The sequence below is a fragment of the Anticarsia gemmatalis genome, chromosome 12 (genome assembly GCF_050436995.1).
Source record: "Anticarsia gemmatalis isolate Benzon Research Colony breed Stoneville strain chromosome 12, ilAntGemm2 primary, whole genome shotgun sequence".
Lineage (NCBI taxonomy): Eukaryota > Metazoa > Arthropoda > Insecta > Lepidoptera > Erebidae > Anticarsia > Anticarsia gemmatalis.
In genome coordinates, this window is record NC_134756.1 from 6891493 (window position 1) to 6912700 (window position 21208).

At 38.3% G+C, this 21208-nt stretch overlaps 1 protein-coding gene across 1 annotated transcript in view; it reads right to left on the reverse strand.

Annotated features, from left to right (window-relative positions):
- Positions 1-217: 217 nt before the first annotated feature.
- The window catches only part of Tis11 (Tis11 zinc finger protein), a 31940-nt gene continuing 10949 nt past the window's right edge, over positions 218-21208 (reverse strand). The window contains exon 2 of the mRNA XM_076121151.1: positions 218-3368. Within this exon, the coding sequence (XP_075977266.1) occupies positions 2652-3368 (717 nt within the window). The 3' untranslated portion in view covers positions 218-2651. The remainder of the gene's footprint in view (positions 3369-21208) is intronic.

A 21208-nucleotide genomic window follows, 5' to 3' on the forward strand; every position in this document is an offset into this window, starting at 1 on the left:
AGTCCAAACTCCTGCCCCCGTCTCTACTTTCAGTCATTTCCTGCCAGATTCTGTATAGATGGCAGTGATGTCAGAGTGGCTATAAATACTGACAACCTTAATGCCGAAAATATATTATTAATCGATTGAAATCGATTTCAAAGAGTGCATATTTTGTAAAATAATAATAAAGGAAAAACAGGGATAGGGAAGAAAACAAAAATAAAAACAAAATTAATTAAACATTATTTTGACTATAATTCAATAAAAATGCAGATGGAAATAAGGAAACTTACAAGAAAAATGTCATAATTAAGCTTTATACTTAATTTGTTTGTCCAAAAGAGAATAGAATACGAAGTAGTCATTTTTTGGAAGATTAACTTACAATTGGAATTAAATTAAAAAATTAAATACTTAATTACAAGTGTCGTAGTTACTAAACTAACCTGTTATATTATATGACTCATGATATATTACTAACATTAAGTTACAAGAAATCGTACAACTTAAATGTCGGTTTAAATACAAAAGAAATTAAATAAATCAGTTTTAATGGTTTATAATTTGTAATGAACTGATAATAAATAATAATCGTGATCTTTATGAACGCTTAAAACTAAAAATTCCTTAACATTAGGTACAAAATTATTATCTTGTGGTCACCATGCAACGACTCGCAAAGAAATGGAGAAAAACTGAAACTAAAATAATAAAAATAGGTAAACAAAATAAAATACCATCTCGGTTCTATAAAGCTGACAATTAAACACAAAACCAGTATTGGTCAAATGTTGTTTTATTGTAATATAAAATAACTCGTAGATCTGACATGTAACAAAAATATCATCAATATGTTGCGCGAGGATACAGTCTCTTGGTAAGAATCGATAGCGAACGATGGTTCTATCAGAATTTCTCCTAATCACTTACATTGGTCCCTTAATTAAAAGTTTAAACTTTGTTTTATATAAATATTATAAAATATCACACTTTAAATTCAAAAGAAAACTATGCTACTTGGAAACTAATCACTTAGCTCTGTCAAAGTAGGACTAAAGTAATAACTGTGCCAATTTGAATATTATATTCAAAAGGAGACAATAAATAAACAATAATCTATCTCGATCAACTAAAAATTAAATAAATCGATTTATCTCGTTTATAAAGTAAAAGGCACACGTTAGGCGGTGCGCGGACGCGCGGCCGGTGCCGCCGCCCGCGCCCCGCTCGGCGACCGCTCGCCTCAACAATTGTATAAACATGTTTCATATATTATTGTGTCATATCTTTATACAGGTTTATCGGTACATAGTGTACCATGTACGAGAGCTCGGTAGTTCGGCAGGCGAGTGTTTTTGCGAGGCGGACGAGACGCCCCTCGAGGGAGGAATCTCCGGATGGCGTTGCCAGATACAATTTACTGAACATTCAGGATGTAGGACCAAAAAATCTGGAATTGTAGAACTCCAGATAAATATAAAGTGATATTTTGGAAGACAACGTTATTTATGAATATTTTTGGCAAGTAGTCCTACAATCTGTAGTTACGATGGTCTCAAAGATCTTATATATGAAATCCAGGCTTTAAAAACAGCAGTAAACTTTTTGTAAAGATAAGAAGTATCTGGCAGTACTATCCCGTCGAGTGCGGTACGGCCACTAAAAAATAATCACCAAAACTTGAAACCGGTTTCGGGCCAGCTCGTCCTCCTCGCACGAGGCAAAATGAAAAAATCCTTCGCAGACTGAGAGCCGGGTCGTGCATGCGATAGTTCTCAGATGGGGCACGGATGAGATCGCTAGCGGTGTCTGCTAGCCTGCGATTATCGTATGCGGTGCGCCGCCACAAATGAGCACTTTCGGTTTTTGCCTGCGAGGTCGCTTTTATAATATTCGAGATTACAAGAGGATACAATTTTATTATTTGTTCCACTAGCCTATCGAGCTCCCGAGTCATGATCGATTGATTCTGTACGTATCATGTATGTATATATGGGTATAGTAATGGTACTTCTTAGCAGGTGATATGGGGTCAGGTACAGAATCAGTCGAGTTTGGATTGAAAACGAGCCACGTCCCGTCGACGCGGGCCTCGTCCGTATGCGGTGCGGCATCGCAGCGGCTAGCTACAAAATAAAATAATTATTACAGTTAAAGAGACTCAAAATAAATAATAAATTATTATCTTAAACCCTTAAAAATAGATCACGAGCGCCTTCTCGCGGTACAGTACCGAGCGCGGATAGGCAGTACGAAATAAATAAAATGTTCTATAAGCTAACTTTACAGAGACCACCGCTCGGCGGAGGATCATCGGGAAGACTTCCGCGAGCTACACAATAAATATCTAATATTATAAGGTGCCATTTACAAGTGCGTGCCGATAACTAAAAAATGTAGGTACAAAACCACTAAACTTCACACCGCAAACTTTCGAGACGCCAGCAAACACTTCGTTTCGTTAACTTTATAAATTACAAGGCGAAGTAGCAAAATAGCATCGACAAACTGGAGATCATTCGTTGAGCGGGTGTGCGTGTGCGCGAGGCGCGACGAGCGGGACGTCGCTCGGGCGCTGGCTGGAAGACGTCGAGTAGGCACTAAGGTGACGGACGATCCTTAAGCTATGTTCGGTATAAGTTAACTTAGGACTAGGCTAGCGCACGGCCCTAGGCGATGACGAGGTCGCCGAACGCGGACGACAGACGGTTGAACACGGGGAGTCGTTCTTCTTCTGGGTCAGGCGAGTGCGTGCGGCGGAAAGCGAAGGCCGTGGCGTGTGCTGGCGGGGACATCGCGGGAGGCGAGTGCGGCGCTAGCGGAGACTGCGGCGCGAGGGGCGAATGCGGGGAGCGTGGCGAGCGGGACCCATCACTCATGTACGAAGCCATCGAACCACCAGATGAAAGCGACGCCAACGAACCTCCAGGGGATGAAGGTTCACGACGCCGCGCTTCCTCCGCGTTGTGCACGAAGTGGCAACGGGGTCCATATGGACAGAAGCCTACAGAGTGGAACGTACGGCACAGCTCCGTCTTGTACTTGGGGTGGCGTTGAAGGTTACGTAGTTCACGTATTCCGTGTGCGAATTGGCATTTGTCACCATATTTGCATACTCCGGCTTCCTCGAATGGCCTGCAGAGTTCTGTCTTGTATCTGCTGGTTGCTGGTGGAGGAGGCGCAGGTTCGCTTGTGGTGCGTTCAAGCTGGCGATGGCCGAGGCGGTCCAGCAGGCCGGCGAGGGCACGGCGCGCAGGTACAGATGTGGCGCGGGCCAGCACTGGATGATGTTCCCAGTTGACACCGCCGGACACCGCACCGGCACCAACTGGTCCGAGGGAGCCGCTCAGTGTCCCATTCATAGTCTGCACTGGCCGAGTTTGGTTCTGAAAAAAGATAAAACAAATTATTAGTATTAAGCCTTTGAAATAATTAAAAGCCGCGTACGAGCATAAAAATCAATTTCAGTTTCCTATCGGACTATCACTAAGAAATTATTATTGATCAGTCAAATACTGCATACAACATACTCAGAAGAACTAAAAAATTATGCAACAAAAAACCTGGTGCCAAAAAAAGCAAAATACGCCTTTTCGTGACATTATTGTAAATGTGTTTGTGTAGTAGAAAAAATGTACACGGTCTGCCTAGAAGGGTCGGGTACCTGCTTTAGTAAAAAAAAACTACCCCGCGGGCTGGTTCCTTCGTCTACCTGCTCGGAATGGCCCGTATTCATCTCGTTTTCACAAATGGTTTCTGTATTGAAATGGTTAATATTACCAATTAACCCAACTTCAAAACGGTGCTATTAAAGCCCCAGGGTGTATCAAATTTAATGTTAAGTTTATAAAGGCGAATGGTCGTCTTGTATCCTCTACCATGAATTATTTATTTCGGTAAATTTCCTAATTCCCATCAATATTCCCGTTCTATACGTTTAGAGATGCAAATGGTAAAAGGCATCTTTTGTTTTTACAGAGCGTCGAACCTGAAGCTACGGAGCATCACCATAACAATGCTGATGTTCACGCGAGAGGCAGTTGACACGGGCGCGGCGGCACAATCGCGGTGATTGTGCACTATTGTTCAGGCATCGCTGTCGCGTCGCCACTATGAAGAATAATTGTCGTCGAGTTATTTGACGACACTTCACGCCGCGAGGGGCAACGGTCGGCGCGTGTCGTGTTAGATAACAGTACTCCTATACTGATCTATTCATGATCTGTAAGGTTTCTACGTCGTGTTACGTTCAATTAGGTAGTTAGTTCGCATCACAGAGATATATTACAGACACTTTCAGCTAAGACAAGGGTTGCGAAATTTGGCCAGTTTATACCAAAATTTGTCTTGGGTGCTGTACCGAGACGAGATCAGCGTGAAGGTCGGATCGGATCAGAGCTCGACGCGGAACACGAGCTCTATACATAATGTATGATACGCCGCATCTTGTATGCGGCCTCAATCGATGTGAATGACACGTCATTGTATATTCTATTCGCCTCTGCCTCGTCCGGGGATCGTAAACACGCAAACACTTGTGTTTTGGAATACAACGAACAAATTATTACATGTTACTGCTCTCGATGATCGAATAAACGTTTAACATATTGGGTTCTATGTTATTTCTATGTTTCAGCTAATCTTTAACCATTACAAAGTAAATGAAGAACTAGAATGTGTACCAGTCAGCCGATGATTTTCGTATTAATGGCTCATACCGACAAAGTACTTTAGTGTACGTTAAGCCTTGCGGTTAAGAGCCAACGGTGGGTAAACAATTACACACGTATGCTTTTAGTGGTGTATGAGCATCTATTGTCTGGTCTTAAGGCTATAATCGACTGCTCATATGGTGCTCCTTTGCAACGATTCCTAGGCGACTGTTTTATTCTAATTTGTATTTGTAAAATGCATTAAGCAGTCAGAAAACATAGATAGGGATAAGAAGAAGTAAAAAGTTTCCTGCTCCAAAACGAACAGAATAAAATAAATAATTAATAGTTTTCAGAACACTTAAGTATGAAGAAACAAAGCAACCGTATAGTAATGTCTAAGGCGAAAGTGAAGCAGACAAATGAGCGTGGCAGTACAATCGCGGGTGAAATGTTGCAGTGAAAAGCCAGGGGTTAAGTTGGTGGCGGCCAAGTGTCGACGGAAAACGGTCGAGGCGTAATTAGAGAGTTATCAGAGCGGAACATTGGTTAAACGCTGCTTTCCATCGGACGTTGCGCTCGCGCAACCGAGCTCCAGGGAAAATTGTAATCACTGTCGATTTCAAATGGCCGCGGTTGTTGCGTTCGAGCTTAGGGGCAATCAAACACCGGACCGAACACCACGACTGTGTACACGGATAATATATTAAAACAACTTTATGTATAGTTATTACCAGTAACGTCAACAGTTTACACTTTTCGGGGCAACAAACTAATTCATAACACTGTAACGAGTGTTTGTTTGGTAAATATGGGCTTTGGTAAAATATGGTTTAGGGAACATTTCTAGATGTGCGTACAGCTACAGGCACAGGTCGCGCCTGATGCTGCCATGTGTACGGTTATCGTTAGCGAACGATGTTGTCAACGTGACAAACACGCCGACAACTCGAGCTAGTGTTTGTACTCTTCATTACTATGGTAGCTGGCGATTGCATAATGTCTTATGGTGTAGTTATTTTAAGCTTTGCTCATAGTAATCAATATTGTTCCTAACTTTTTTAAGGAAGTTACAAAAAACAAACCACGTCATTATGTACACAAAGAAACTGCGTGGAAATGAAAAATATATTCTGTCGCTAAAGAATGACATAAGCATTCTACATTTACAGTCGTAAAGTATTGAAAGAACAAACATTAGTGGTGAATATTCAGATGTTCACAATAATACCTACCAAAGTAAACTGAGGGCAACGACTTTTCCAATGAGCGAAAATAATATGTGAGAATTTTCATGACATGATTTGTAATAATACATAATACTATAATATCATCTATGGGCCAAACATGCCACAGCGAGCAATAGCAAGACTCGGTTAAATTTAAAAAAATCTGTATGTAGTTATTAAACACGAGAAGGTCATCGAACTCGGAGCATGCTACTACGGGTGCTGTGTATTTACGTTGGCAATCACTGAAAATTTACACCTCTACTTTAGTGCCGGTGCTTTTCGAGCCCGAGGTCTCGCTAAATATATTCACTTTCCAGATAACCTCCGGGGGCATTGGCAGGAGCAACAAAGAACGCGAATTTGGGTTACTTATATCCATATTACATCCAAGCAAATTCAGAGTTCAAACTTTACAATTCAAATGAGTGTTGCTATTGTGACAAAAACGTTATCGAACGCTCATCACAAATTTATTTACAGTGCAGTCTATTGATAAACAATTTAGAGCCTTAACCTATGACTCTAGATTAACAAGGTCTCAACCTTAATTGCCATCGTCTAAATACTCATTGTGATTAAGTTTTTACGTTATTCTGCCAGTTTCACTCTATGTAACGTGACCTACGTTTAGTAAGCGTAACGAGCATGAATTCGAATCATTAAGACAGAGTGTCTCGCGACAATTGATACGGCGATATAACTCAAACAAGAGAACTGCTTAATTGAACGTTAATTGGTTCTAATCAAATGCGTTCTATATTTAAATGAACTTTTAACGACTTAAAACTCTCGGGCAGTCTGAGTTTTGAACGTCACTGAGAGACAACAAAAAGTAAGAACTGTCTCTTGTTACCAATGCTCTGTAAAATGTTACATGTAACGGACAACGTTGCATTGAAGTATCCACTATTAGAATTGGTTCATTTCTCTGAGGAGTCAAGCGAGGGTCTTGGCGATTGATCCCATCACGTTTATTGAATGATTGCGCGAAAACGATCACAGTCGAGATGTTGCGGTCCCCTCTGACAGAGACCTAACAACAATCTCTCAATAATGACCAGAGTAGTCATTAACCTTTCAGAGTTCTTGACGTCGCCCCTTGGTTTCACATATTATGCTCGTTTATTTTAGTTTGCCTACAGTTGTCGACGGTCGTCGACAGACCCCTTTGTATCTACTTTGGTGTAAAAATTATTTATGAGATAGAAATTTTACTCCTATCATAGGAATAAACATCTTTTGTGCGCATCAAAATCGTGAACAATAATTTTATATTTCAATATGATTCACACGACGACACTGCGTAGTTACTTAGTGGTGTATCGAGAACACTTATGGTTATTTGAGTGCCGCATTTTACTACAATTAGTCTAGCAGCCGGCAACTAACCGCGCGCAACGTCAATACAATTATGAAACATGTTAAAATAGCGACGCAATAACGATTCATGTCTCCCACATAGTCCAGAGTTCCAGACATCCGTTGAAAACGGCTGCCATATACATAATTTCAAATAACGAGATAATTGTGTCGCTCAACTTTTATTTATAAACTGGACTTTATTACAGAGCACTATCTGTTTATTATTTTTAAATAATTGTGCCAGAGATAATACATATTTTTTATAATTGAACTTTGTAGGAGATCTTAATATAAAGAGATCAGTATGTTAAATGATAAATACAGGAATGGAAATCGTTACGAATAAATTGTTAACGATGGCAGAACTTACTTTTGTAATATAAGATTAGCAAAACATACACCGTGTAATATGAACATGGTAAGCGTATCGACAACAATTCACATAGTTAGCGACTGTTAGATGAGTAAGACCGGACGCTCGGCGTACCGCACGCATGCAGATGGGCACCACGTCGTGATTGCAATGCGAGAACACTCCGGCTAAGGTATAAATGCCATCACATGTCAACCGCTTCTCTTTATTTATATTACGAACACCTACCAAACGATTGTCTGCTGGTTTATTATATTAGACGAAACAATGGAAATGTATTTGAACATGTAAGTCCGTAATCATTAACATAGCGGAAAGGAAATCACGTAGTTCAGCACCACTTTCGAGAATTCATCACAAAACGTTGTTCATGTAGGGTAAAGCACCCAGTAGTCAGCCCCCAACCAGTAGTCAGCCTTTACAGGCTTTATATCCATATAATTAGTGTAGAAAATAGTAAAGACCAATAAAATAATCATTAATCGAATCTGTATAATCTTATTGACTAATATGCACAATTACGATTCGATAGCATGGCAGGTTGACGTGTTACACTCATTCTTATGAACTGCCATGAAAGACATGGGCAAAAACGTCGCCATTGCTATTTTTTTGTTAAGGATTCGTGTTTTAGTTTTTGGCATGTTTTTAAATGAATTTGATGCAATATGGAACGAATTGATATTTTATGCTAGTATTGAATAGTTTATCTTCGATAAAATCATGCATTGCAGGCGTTTTATTTGTCTTTTGTATTATAAATTAACGTGGCCGACTATTGGGTTTGCAAAATATGAGGTTGATCCAGTAGTCGGCCATGAGTGGCTGACTACTGGTTTTTTTGCAATTCTCATATATGTGGTTGAAATTAACAGGGCGAATACTTCTCAACATAACTATTGCGTTGAGCTAAACTCTTCTAAGACAAAAATAGTATTTTACCAGTAGTCGGCCGCATATAAAGTCAGTGAATTTCATGAGGCCGACCATTGGACCTACATATCCCATAGTCGGCCGTCAGTTTTGCTAAATGAAATTGGGTCTTAAATCCTTTCATTAAGGTTCAAAATTGTGGACGGCTATGTTGGCACAAAACTTAGTTACTTGTTTTCGAATAGTATCATATCAAAAAGACCAAAAGATCTGTATAAAGAGGAATAATTGTCATGTGCTATGGTGGCGATCAGAAATGTTATGAAAATCATGGAAACGAGTCGAGTACTTGGCATTTCACACATTATTATGACACTACAAGTCCGAAATCGTTTAATAGTCGCACAAATGCCCCGTACCATACGGGGCTTTGTAAGCTAGACTAAGTGCACTCCCAAAAACAAATGACTGCCTTAAGAAACTGGTCACGATATGTTGGAATCAGCTTCCAGTTTCACCGGATGCAGCTGAATAGCAGTGTTTTACATGGAGCAACTGCCTATATGACTTCCACAACCCAGTTACCTGGGCTATACCACGATTACCATAAGACTGGTTATCAGATTTTCAAGCTTCTGACTAATGGCAACGATTGCCAGAGATCCTTGAATGCCCGCCGGGACCTACAATTTACCATGCCTTCCGAAACACGAAGGAATTTTGGGAAATGAGAAAAGAAAGGAATGATACCAGTCACTTCTATCAACTACCTTCTATTTCCTAGCCTACCATTGACTTATGTTTCAACACATCAAGAAAGCTAAAATAGTTTTATAGAAGAGAGCATCTTTTGTAGATTGGGGAGAGTTGAAAAACAGAAGGAATAAAGGAACAGAAAATAAACTTTTATCGCTGTGAACCGTGTGAAGAAAGATTGACTAGAAAACATTTAGAAATCAATTACCTAAGTGCTAATAACTATAAATTAAAATCTTGAAAACCCCCGATTTCACAATATATTTTTTTATTTCATACTTTTTATAGGTTGGTGGTTAGGTTAAGCCATTCTGACTTTCCCACCACCAGCTTTCTCAGCATGCGAAGCCATTTAAGACCCCGTCCGAGTAAATTTGCAGACATTCGGTTAATCTCCCCACTTTAACCCACTACAACTTTTAAACGGCTCCACCGATTTTCATCAAACATGTCTAAAAACACTCGCACATATGTCACCTTTAATTAAAAAAAACTAAATTGAAATCACTGCATCCTTTCGGGAGTTATGATGCCATAGACAGACAGACACACACACAGACACGTCGAACCTTATAACACCCCTCTTTTTGCGTCGGGGGTTAAAAATTAATGGATGCATAAATTGTACTGCATGGTATTATTGCAAATGTGCTTTATTTCCTGGAGATTTCAATAAAAATATATTTAAAATAGAACATTTGTATTGAGTAAGTAAGAGGCTGACTACTGGGTAAGACATGGCTGACTACTGGCGAAATGGGGCTGACTACTGGTAAAAAGTGCCATATTTTGTTTAATGTGGATTTTTTCCATAATAATTTTATAAATATGATATTTTTTTATTTTTTTCTTAAAGTTTAATAAATTACCTTTCATACAATGACTAATGATTTTACATCTAGTAGTAAATGTTAAAAATATGGCTAAATCAAATTGACATTTTCACTAAAAGGCTGACTACTGGGTGGTTTACCCTATATACCTAATAATAATATGTCCTGCCAACTTACGCTATGTTGCTAAAAATGTAAAATATCCTTAGTTTGTAGATTTTATTTAAAGTTTCCGAATGTTAAAAGAATATGAAACAATGCTTAGTGTAAATTCAGTAATTGTTAGTGGCTGGTTGCGGCGGTTGTGCGAGGCGTGGCGTGTTGGCGGGTGGGCCTGACGCGTCGTCGTGTGCGCAGACGTTCACCTCAATCGACGTGCTCGACGTTAGCGTTGCACGCGCTGGCGTGTCGGCTACGAGTGCTCTGTTTATTGCGCGCGCGCCATAAAGCTCGCGACTCGAGGTGGAGCGTGGCCGTAAAGCAAATGTCAACAAAGGGCTTCGTTCAACTCGACTATGTTTACCCCCCGGCCGCTCAAAGCAGAGGAAGCACGTCCCCCGGCCGGGCCGCTTTTAGCACCTCCATATTTATAGATGCAACAAGACGCCGCTGCATTAGGGTTGATTTGCAAAACTACCTGATGGACAGATTCGTTTGCATACGAATAACATTGTATTTGACTTTACAAGAGTACCTGATCAGATTGTTAAAGGTTCTAGCGCATAAGAACTTGTATACATTCGGAGCTGGCTCTTAAAATTTCAAACAAAATGTAAGCCTGTTCTCTGTATTACATGAGCGAAGAATAACATTAGTAAGTACCTTCTATGTTTACTATTTATGGTGTGTAACATGTTATCTTGAACGTCATGACAACGGATCATTGTGAAGCGGTCATTAGTGACAAACTGGCCCTTACGTCAACGACGTGTCTAGCTGTAACAATTCCTTTGTCCGTGTAATTTTTATTGTTGCGTCATACTACCGGGTTATACTTTCCCCGCAAATTGTTCGACATGTATGACTCACGGAGAAATAATAGGTACAATAGAAAATCATTTTCTGTGACTAATACGCGTATATTCGGCCCTTTTTGAGTCACTCGGAAAAGAAGTGACAATCGCCGATGTGGGCGAGACGATACGATACGAGACCGGTCTACATTATTAAATTTGTAATGATCTTAGAAAGTTATCAGACATTTGAATATGACGGGTCTGCCTCCATTGTTTAGATCACTAAATATGCAAACAAGAGATATTATTTTTTATCTATTCGTTTGTCAGTTTTGCAATGTTTATGCAGTTTTCAAAAATATGTGTGATCTTACTACATCTAAGTACTTCCGAAACTGAAAGGTTTATTTTATTCCCTAGTTTTTACAAAGTAACAACGGATCCCCTTAACTGAGATAGATTCAGCAAACCGTGCACACAAATTAAGCAAAAATACACTAACATACTTTTAAGCATCACTGTCATTCGCTCTTTTTGATGATTTCCTATCACCATAATTGGTTTTAAAATCTAAAACCTAAATTCTTCGACATGTACTTTATAAAATACCTTATTCTATAACTTACGATTGATGAAACCTGGTGTTCATTTAAGTCTGATTCGAAACTCACCTGGAAAAAAGAAAATCAAAATAAATACAAGTTTATGATATATTACAAAGAAAAAATGTACAACTTAGTTCTAACTGAAGAGACTAATAGCTATTAAAAAGTAACTCTCTTATAGATATATAACAACTGGACTATATTATGAACAATCACGACGTACTTATTCGGTTATTTCCTGTCTCGGCAATAGCAATAGTTGCTTACAATTTAAACGCAAACAACCCCAATATATCCAACGAGTAGATATTCTCAACCGGTCTCCATTGAAAGCGATAGCACTTCCTATAAGAAAGTAAAATGTACTCCGCTAGTCGTCCGGAAAACTTACGGAGACGGCCGGTATTACTGAACTGATTACATTGATGATATTAGACAGTGCCTTCTTGATGTTTGCTAAAGCAACGTACTGCTTATAATTGAGATTGATTGTAAATTACACAATACATAATTATAGAGTATATCTTCAGGAAAAGTCTTTTAAAGTAAACAACAACAAAGTTTTTAAATAAGTGAATATCATTCTCTACACTATAATGATAATAATTGTGTATTATTAAAGTAAACTGTAGTACCGAGTAGTGTTGTAAGGATCTCCATAGGATAACCAACATAAAACATTTTTATCAAACAGTCAAAGCTAAGCCATTAAGTTATAGAGCTCCCATACATTTGACACACAGAAAATTCGATAGCAACAATGTTTTGTTCGCATGTCCTTCACACGTAGCGATACGGCGCGATAATGCCCACATTTTTAGCTCATAGTTACGAGTATGTATGGAATAAGTGTCTACCTTTATGTTCATTCCGCGCAATTAACTATAAAGTTAGTTGCACGTGAAAATGACTGACAACAATACTGATATTACGCCACCAGGTTGAGACGTGCGGTGTCACGACCCGAGTCAGTAATGGAAGACTTCGTTTCTAACGCAACTGGGTGATCTCTAATTGAACCCGGCAGCGCGCGAAGGTCTTGTGCGGATCACGAACTTAGCAACACAATCTTATTGACCGAACGAGGTTCGCTGTTAGCGAGATTGCAGTAAATTGAAAAGATTTAGTAGTATTCTTGGTAATTTTAATGAACATTGTCAGTGAGTGTGCAAATAAACTTTTTTTACATTACTTAGTTTTTGTGTTTATGACGGCCACCAAGATAAAGGAAGAAGATAGGTTATTACAAAACAACTAGTTGAGTCTACAAATGATAGAAACCGACAGCGGTCATTGTTTTAAGGAACATAGCCAACTGTTTTAACTATTAATAATACGACATATAATTTGGTCGTAAGCTCTCTCACCCCACTTCCTTATTACAACATGAATTCATCATCACGTGTCATGGTATAACACAAGTACTACAAGTATTCGTGGCGCCTCGGTTTTGCGACGATCGTCGGGCTCGATCAACGAAGCAATCGGGGCCACTTGTGCTAATGAAACACATCAATTGAATTGGGGACATTAATTCAGCAGGCGTATCGCGCTACTGTTTACATTGCTACTACATAAATAGTTTCTGTGCTTACTGAATTGCACATGGAAAAGTACAAGAGTTTATGATCAATATTATTTTGGTACAAACAATTAAATCGTTATACTCTAACAAAAGACAGGGTGCCTTTACACCTAGACACATTTTTTAGTTCTTGGCTTCGTTGATTGCATTTAGTTAATCATTATAGTCATTGCTACATGCGTCTAAACTTAATTAGGCGTGAGATTAGGTGAAGTAAGACAATGAACCAGTCGACAAGGACACGCTAGCTAAAAATGTTATTACTGGTAAATTGTTTTACACTTATATAAATTCTGTAGTTAATACTACAAGTACTGACACTATGTGAGTCTATACGATTACCTACATACGACCGCGGCCTTTCAATGAATCTTTCATTCAAACTAGCTCACTCATCAAAATCTACAGGGTCTCGACCTAGAATTTATAAATTAGACGGGATGGATGACTTTATGCAACATTTTTTTTTACATCCATATTTTATTTTTTTGGTAATAGTAATATTAGCATTTTTATATTTAATATGTTACATTCATAATTTTGAGCCATGCTTATGCTTACAATTAAGTCTTTAGTAAAGATAATGTCTGTAAGTCTCTGTATCTAAAATAAAAAGGCATAATGTTTTATGTTCACAATGATTAAACCATTGATTGGAAGTCCGGCTACAAGTTTGCCTTGTAAACTTGTAACTACCGAATGCTTAAAATGCTTCAGTTTACGTATTCATATTGAATTATTACATTACGACTAGATAGACAGGATTATAAATCTGTTAATGTTAGATAGCATTAGCTTTGTTGGCCGTGTATTATATTGATGATTATAAATTCAATGATTGAACTTGATTAATAACAAAATGGAAATCTTCATCTATGCGCAAATTACAATGATATTGGATTGAGCGATAGGGTCAAGAAGCGTACTGCACAACCTTAACCCTTATCCCTAATAGTTAACATTTAACTTACGGGTAAAATAACGGACAACACAATAAAAATAAATATTGTACTTGTCATGTTTAAAAACGAAAACAAAATGACAGGAAAAATGTAGGTTGAACTTGAAATACTAGTCACAGTATTCCTATGCTATAGCAATGTATGCCGGTTATTTGCACGAATTCCAATAAAATACGACGTGTATTCACGAATAACTTGAAGCGAATTGACTAATATTGAAGATCAGCTGCCGCGACCTTGAAGCTACAAAGAGTTCGCCGGCCAAATATTAATTAATTATTTATAACATAACTCGTTTGGCGAGTCCGTGGCTTGCGTGTTGATTCTCCACTCTACATTAAGATCCGGACTCTGATTAATAATATAAGATCGAGGCATCGAGTATTGCTAGCTCACTACTAGTGCGTCTATAACAATGTGGCTAAATCGTCCATGTTCTTCGTATGTATTTATATTTTACTTCATAGCGCAATCGATTCACGAATAGTTAACAATATTTGACACAAACGCAAAGAACACAAAAGAGTCAAGATATAACTGCTGATCCTTACAAAGAAGACAACTACCTAATATCATATGTTGATATATGAATGGACAAAAGTAAAATGGTGTGAGCTGGTGTGAAACTGATATAGTGGCAGCATGTTCGAGATTTTTTGTAATTATACGTTTAAAGCAAATATGTATGTGAGACATTTAGATGTGCGGATCTACGGTACGGTTAGTACAGCGTGATGCACGCGACTGCTGATGTAGCAATCACATATAGCGACTGTCACGCGACCTGTGTTTAGCAATCGATTTAATCATCGTTATGAATGTTAGATTCCCTCGACCCGTTTTTCAAAAACCTCCAACTACTCATATGTCAACTAAAAACTATCTTAATCTGTATGTTTGTTCACAAAAAGTAACAGTCACTACTTCTTAGTATTCAGTAAAATATTCAAAATAAATGCATGTAGAGGTCGAAAGCAATTAGAGAGAAGTATAAGTTTAGTGTTTTTATTACGTGATGTTTAATCGTCCCGTTCTTGATTACTTATTCGATTTCATTTGTAATTAATGACTTGTGAAACGATGCCGTTTACGCAAAGCTGTTAAACAACCAAACGGATAAGGGTTTGTCGATGAAAGACCTTCGATTTGCCTATGTTACTTAACCTGGAATCATAAACTATGATGTATGGAAGTAAAGCTGGAGACGAACACTTAAACTTCTACCTAAAAATATTAAGATAGTCTGATCGGTGAAAAGAAATAATATTTATATAATATTGAGGATTGTATTTAAGTGAACGGATCCCGGAAGTGCAACGGCGAAGGTCGGGACGCGACGAGACGGCCTTGCCGCCGGCTGTGCCACTTTCTCCGCTGCAGATCCAAGTGCCCACGTGCGTTACGTATACTCCACAAAACAATACATGTTCCACAAGCTCTGTTACGCCGACGCATTCTTTGGAACAGCTGACATAATCACCCAAAATTACAGCGTTTCTATACACGGACTAAGCAAGGACAATTCAGATTACATTAGCGTTGTATCTTCAGTAGCTTTGTTAATAAACGAAGCCTTGGTCTCAGACTGTGACGAGACATTCTCTTTCCATAATTATGACCCACACTGTTTCGTAACTTTAATAAGCATCATGTAAACAGTCATAAACGTAAGCGAAAGAAACTACCTATATGTAAGTATTTGGGATTTTTCCATGCATGTATTGGCGCTGTTTTTTTTTATTTGTTGCAAATGAGCATTAGTAACGAAATGTCCTTGAACTTGGTGAGTGTACATTAATAACCGATTTGGAATGGCGTGTTATTTTCATATTGTTTTGTAAGAATTTCATAGATATCCTGCATCTCGCTTAAGTTGCTGATACTGTTCAATCTTTAACATATTTTGCCATAGCCAAGCCTATTCGTATATGAATAGCAAACCGCTGATTCGAATTTTCTTTATACTAATTCAAATTGACTTTGACAAGAGCAATTTGAATATTATTAAATGGGTTAGTGTAAAAATTTGGGTTTTATGTAACTGACCACAGTCGATTGCTTGCCACCAGATAAGTGTGAGATTGCCTAATATTGTTATTATGGCGGAAACTATGATTTGCGTAAATTTTAACAGACGTGGTCATCGAAATTGGTTTTGACGGACAAACATTACATTGTGTTAAAATGGGAGAAATCGAAGGTTGTCTAACGACGCAATGGTGACGGGTTGCAAGCGAGTTTCGGCAAGTGTAAGCAGTTTAGTAGGCAGGTACGTGCCGCGCCAGCAACCGCCGTCGTTAGGCAATATTTTCACAATTGACTGAAATAGTGGATTAGCCACATTGGCCACGCAGCCGATACGCCCACTTTGTTGCGGACTTATTGGAATAATACCGTCTAAATCATCATAAGATTCTTAAGTTCTATAGTCACTACACATAAAAATTTTAAGAAAATAAAACCAATAAATTAAAAAGTTGTGTAAATTTTGAAATAATGTATTTCAGCATTAAACCTAAGGCTGTATTTTGAGCGTCTCTACTAACCTTAACTCAAGTCATAACATTTAATGAGCGGAGAGATTAAATTGATTCACAACAAAATATTATAAAAACATTTTGTTTGTATTGACACTGTAAAACCGCACTCCTCATAACACATTAATAATACGTGCGCGACCGAGATTAACTTTATTTTCATACTACGATTTATTTTCATACTACATAACGTCATAATTACAACAAAGCTAAGATTATTATAATATATGTCGCAATCAGTTAGTTTTAACACAATCAACGCTCGGCATGGTCGTGGTAAGGTAAGTAGGTGTGTGAGCGGCTGACCTTCGTAGGAGGAGCAGGCGAATGGGCTCATCAACAGCGCTCAACCACTCTACACGTTTAAATGGCTTTAATTAATATAATACTGTAACCTATAAACGTGTTTTTGTTAACTGATATAAAAATAGAAACCTATACGACGATCAATATAATTTGTGTTTTATTGTTATGCTTGAATATTTTTTACATTTAAAACATTGCTTGCGAGCACGGGTTTAAATGATTATCAATGTCGACATTTTGTAAGTAATGATTTTCAAAACATCAACTTTTTAATTTAATTACCAATAAAAAAATTAATTTCTTAAGTAGTGTATAAAGCGTAAAATAATAATTGAGATTAACGGGCATTCTAGGGGTTTTGGCGAGGGGTGTGAGATGTGGCCGGGACTGCGGAGTCAACGGAAGCGGTCCAACGTGCGGGACACATTGTGTGAACATGGACGCCTCCGCTGGACGTCTTCCTTTGCTAATTACTTGTTATTATGTCTCCAACAACAGATGTGCAACATCCGTTCCTTACGCGCAGTTTTTTTTGTCGAGTAGTGCGAACTGAATGTGGCTGACTTTCCACTGAAGAATCGTTTAATTGTTTCTTGTACCATAAAGTACCTACCTATTGTCATTTAAAACATGACAAAAGCTTGACTATCAGTCAATTCATCTATCCTTTGGCATAACTATAATAACAAACACGTTTTAAGTATTGAAATACTACTATGGCTTTGTTGTGAACAATCTCTGTAATAATTTCAACATTGTGAAATAGAAAATGGCACATCTAGCTTTTAAGCATTTTGGATGCACATTCTGCTTGTTAAGTGCGGTAAGATTAATGTGGGTGTTTGATCATACGACGCAAAATGTACTTGAGTGTACATTTCAATGCGTATTTAAATCAAATTATTTATGGCGGTTAATGCAAAATGGCTGCTATTGCAGACATCGCAAAATTTTGGAATACGTTGATCAAAGATTATAGTCTATTTAATGTTCGAGTTATTAAACCTCATAGAGTGATGTTACAAGCGTTAGAGCTAAGAAGATGAAATGAAGAGTCGATCAGCACCGGGTCATGTTCAAAACGCATCAATTAATAGATAGTTTGCTACCTACTAGGTAGGGCTGGCAAGCAGTAATAGCAAGCGGTTCTATTACAAACAAAAATAGAGAACAAGCGGGCGATTACATCTAGTTTCACTTTCGTTGGAGGCGCATGCGGGTCAGCGTAGTGCATCGATGCGCTTGCGCCGCCTCCGCCCGCCCGGCCCGCGCGCACCACTGGCGGTGGCCTCGAGCTGCGTTCACATTGCGTCTACTCACTACCTAATGTGAATAATATCACTATTAAGACACCTATCATTTTCAACAGTCTATTTCCAAGATCAATTTTATTAAAATAATCGTATAGAGAGCATAAGTTGGAGCCATAACTGAAAATTCATTTCAGATAGTATTAAAGTGGTTCACTCAGAGCAAACTGTAAATAAATACTCTGTGATGAAACGTAACATAAGTTGAACAAACTGTCATAAAATAAGAGCTCGAGGTTACGATATCAACCAAGAGGTGAACTCCAGATAACTTTTGAACCGAGTACCTACTGTGTGTGTACTAGTTTCGAATACGTTATCAATTTGCGTCACAATATGAACGGTTTAAAAAATGATTCAGCTCTCAATTATAAAATCTTGGAATTGGTTAGTTACAAATATTTATGTAATACAAGCGTCTATGGAAAGTCAGTTACTATTACGTGAAACTTATATTCGTTATCGCAACCGTTTTCCACGGGTGCCGCTCATCGAAGCATGGCTTTCCACGTCATGGCAAAGACCACCCCATTTGTCACGGTGGTGGCTCTACCGATCTACTCGCCGTGGAACATGATAGGTATGAAGTTACGAAACTATTTAACGATCCACATACCAAAATAGAGGAGGCGACTAGCATTAAACACAAGTCATACCAACTGTATTACCCAAGCTTTATAAAAACCAGTCATTTAATTTGCACGTGTACTAAATCTTCTATAAAGAGAATCAGCGAAGACAATAATTGCAGCCATGTTTTAAGATGTAATTAGGTATACGTAAGTAGGTTGGTATATAATATTTATTTGGCATTTGGGTGCATACTGTTATTAGTGCAGGTAGTGATGCGCATTTCACGGGCCCTTGAGCACGCAGGTACGCTTCGCTCGCGGTGAGCACCGATGCACGGAGCACCGATTCGATAATGCACAGTATTGTTGCATAGAATGCAGTTAGGGCAAGTTCCACCTGTTCAAACCTGTTATTTAAAACATCACGCTCACTGCACTATTTAACTCATGTTCAATGAATAAAACGCTTCTTATTATAATTACAAAATCAAGTAATTTCAACAAAGCCTATTCGTGTTGAAGACCTTTATAAATAAATGTAATCAAGAGTAATGTTTTCCTATGGCTTGATCAAGTATCAGAAAATACTATCTGACTTTATGTATACTGATTATAAAGGCAATATGATTATTAAGATTGAATACCAGTCAAGAAATCACCAGTTTAAGTACAAAAAATGAAGTAGGTCAAAGCCAAAAATGACCATAGCACAAAAAAATAACTAAGCAGTGCCCAAGTATGTATTCATTTAAGTATACAACTGCTTAATTGTACCCTACTAAGAAGTTCAAATTTGTATGAATAAAACGTTGAATACCAATCAATTACCGGTCGGTGTATGATTGATAGTCACGCATGACGGACCACGGGCCACAATTGAATAATCTTAAGCTTATAAGTATCACGGCACGCTACTTCTATCGTCCGTAGGCATCTTAGTCTCATAGTAACTATTACGTAATTAGGTTTTGTAGAGCTTTTTTGTAACAACTATCGGAACGGGGATTAAGTCATGCGTACCTATTGTGAGTTAGATATAAGCTCGGTATACACGCGATATTGTTTCTCTTCAAAACTCTTCTACAATCAACAGGTTAGTTTTATTATGGCTTTCATTAGTCAACATAATTTTACTATTTATAAGATGGCACATCAATTCAGAAGAATAATGAGAGGGCTTCATTGTGAGTGTAATATTGTGCCGTATAACATTATAGTGTGCACTGCGCTTAATAGGCGATGTTTCGGTTCGTGCACGAAGCAGGAAGTGAAGTGGCAGAGAGACCTTGCGAAGTTCAACGCCGTGGGTGATAACGAGACACAGGTATCCGACGTTCTGCCGGGACACTTTATTTATATTCGCTTCCGCTACGAGAGAAATTCGACCTATGAACTCCACTGCATGTTGCAATCACAAACATTTGAGATTCCCGTATCTGCATTATGCAAGTACAGAGCGAGTGAGTCAAAGTTACGAGACGGTGGTGTGGTCACTTGCACAACGCTGTGAAACTTTCAATTTCGAAGATGTTCAATTATTTTACGAAATCCACATTTTGATACCCAGGAAATAATCCTTTTTTTAGCTGCCTAGATGTTTATATGCAGCGAAAGTAAACACAAATTAACATGTTCCCTATAAATCTGTTCAGATATTAAGAAGAAGGCTGAGAGAGCAAATCAACGTTTCTGGTATTTAATGTACACAGTGATTGTTTTATTGCTGCAATGGATTACACGTCGATGATACTTCGTTGATATATTCCGGTAAGGCACGAAGTTAGCAATAAGCTGAATGAAACAAATCGTTAAGTAAGAAATTGGCACGATGGATGTGCTTTATGACACAGGTTACGTAAATGCTAGTGGACCGACACTGACCTACCAACGACGGCCAAGCGCGCCACTTTCCTTTCATTATTGACACACTATCTATAAACGGACAACCACTATCGCTAAGCTGAACTACGTGATTGCCGATATAAACACGGGCAGCAATCGTTGTGCTTATAAAGGAGTTCTAAATGGATGCGACAATTTACCAAAATGTTCACCATTTATGTGTAATCTCTGAAATGGAACGAGATTCGCATTCGGTTGCTATGTTAGTCTTGATTTTAACGGCCCCTACATAATAATACTATTTTATTGATATTACTTAAACTTTAATTTCCGTACGAATATCACAATTATTTATACAAACTAATACATTGCCATATCCAAATTATTTTTATCATTTACTTATTATAGGTGCATGCTTTCAACTAAAACGATCTTAGTCTGCGGGTGGTAGGTTTAACTGTTGCGAAATA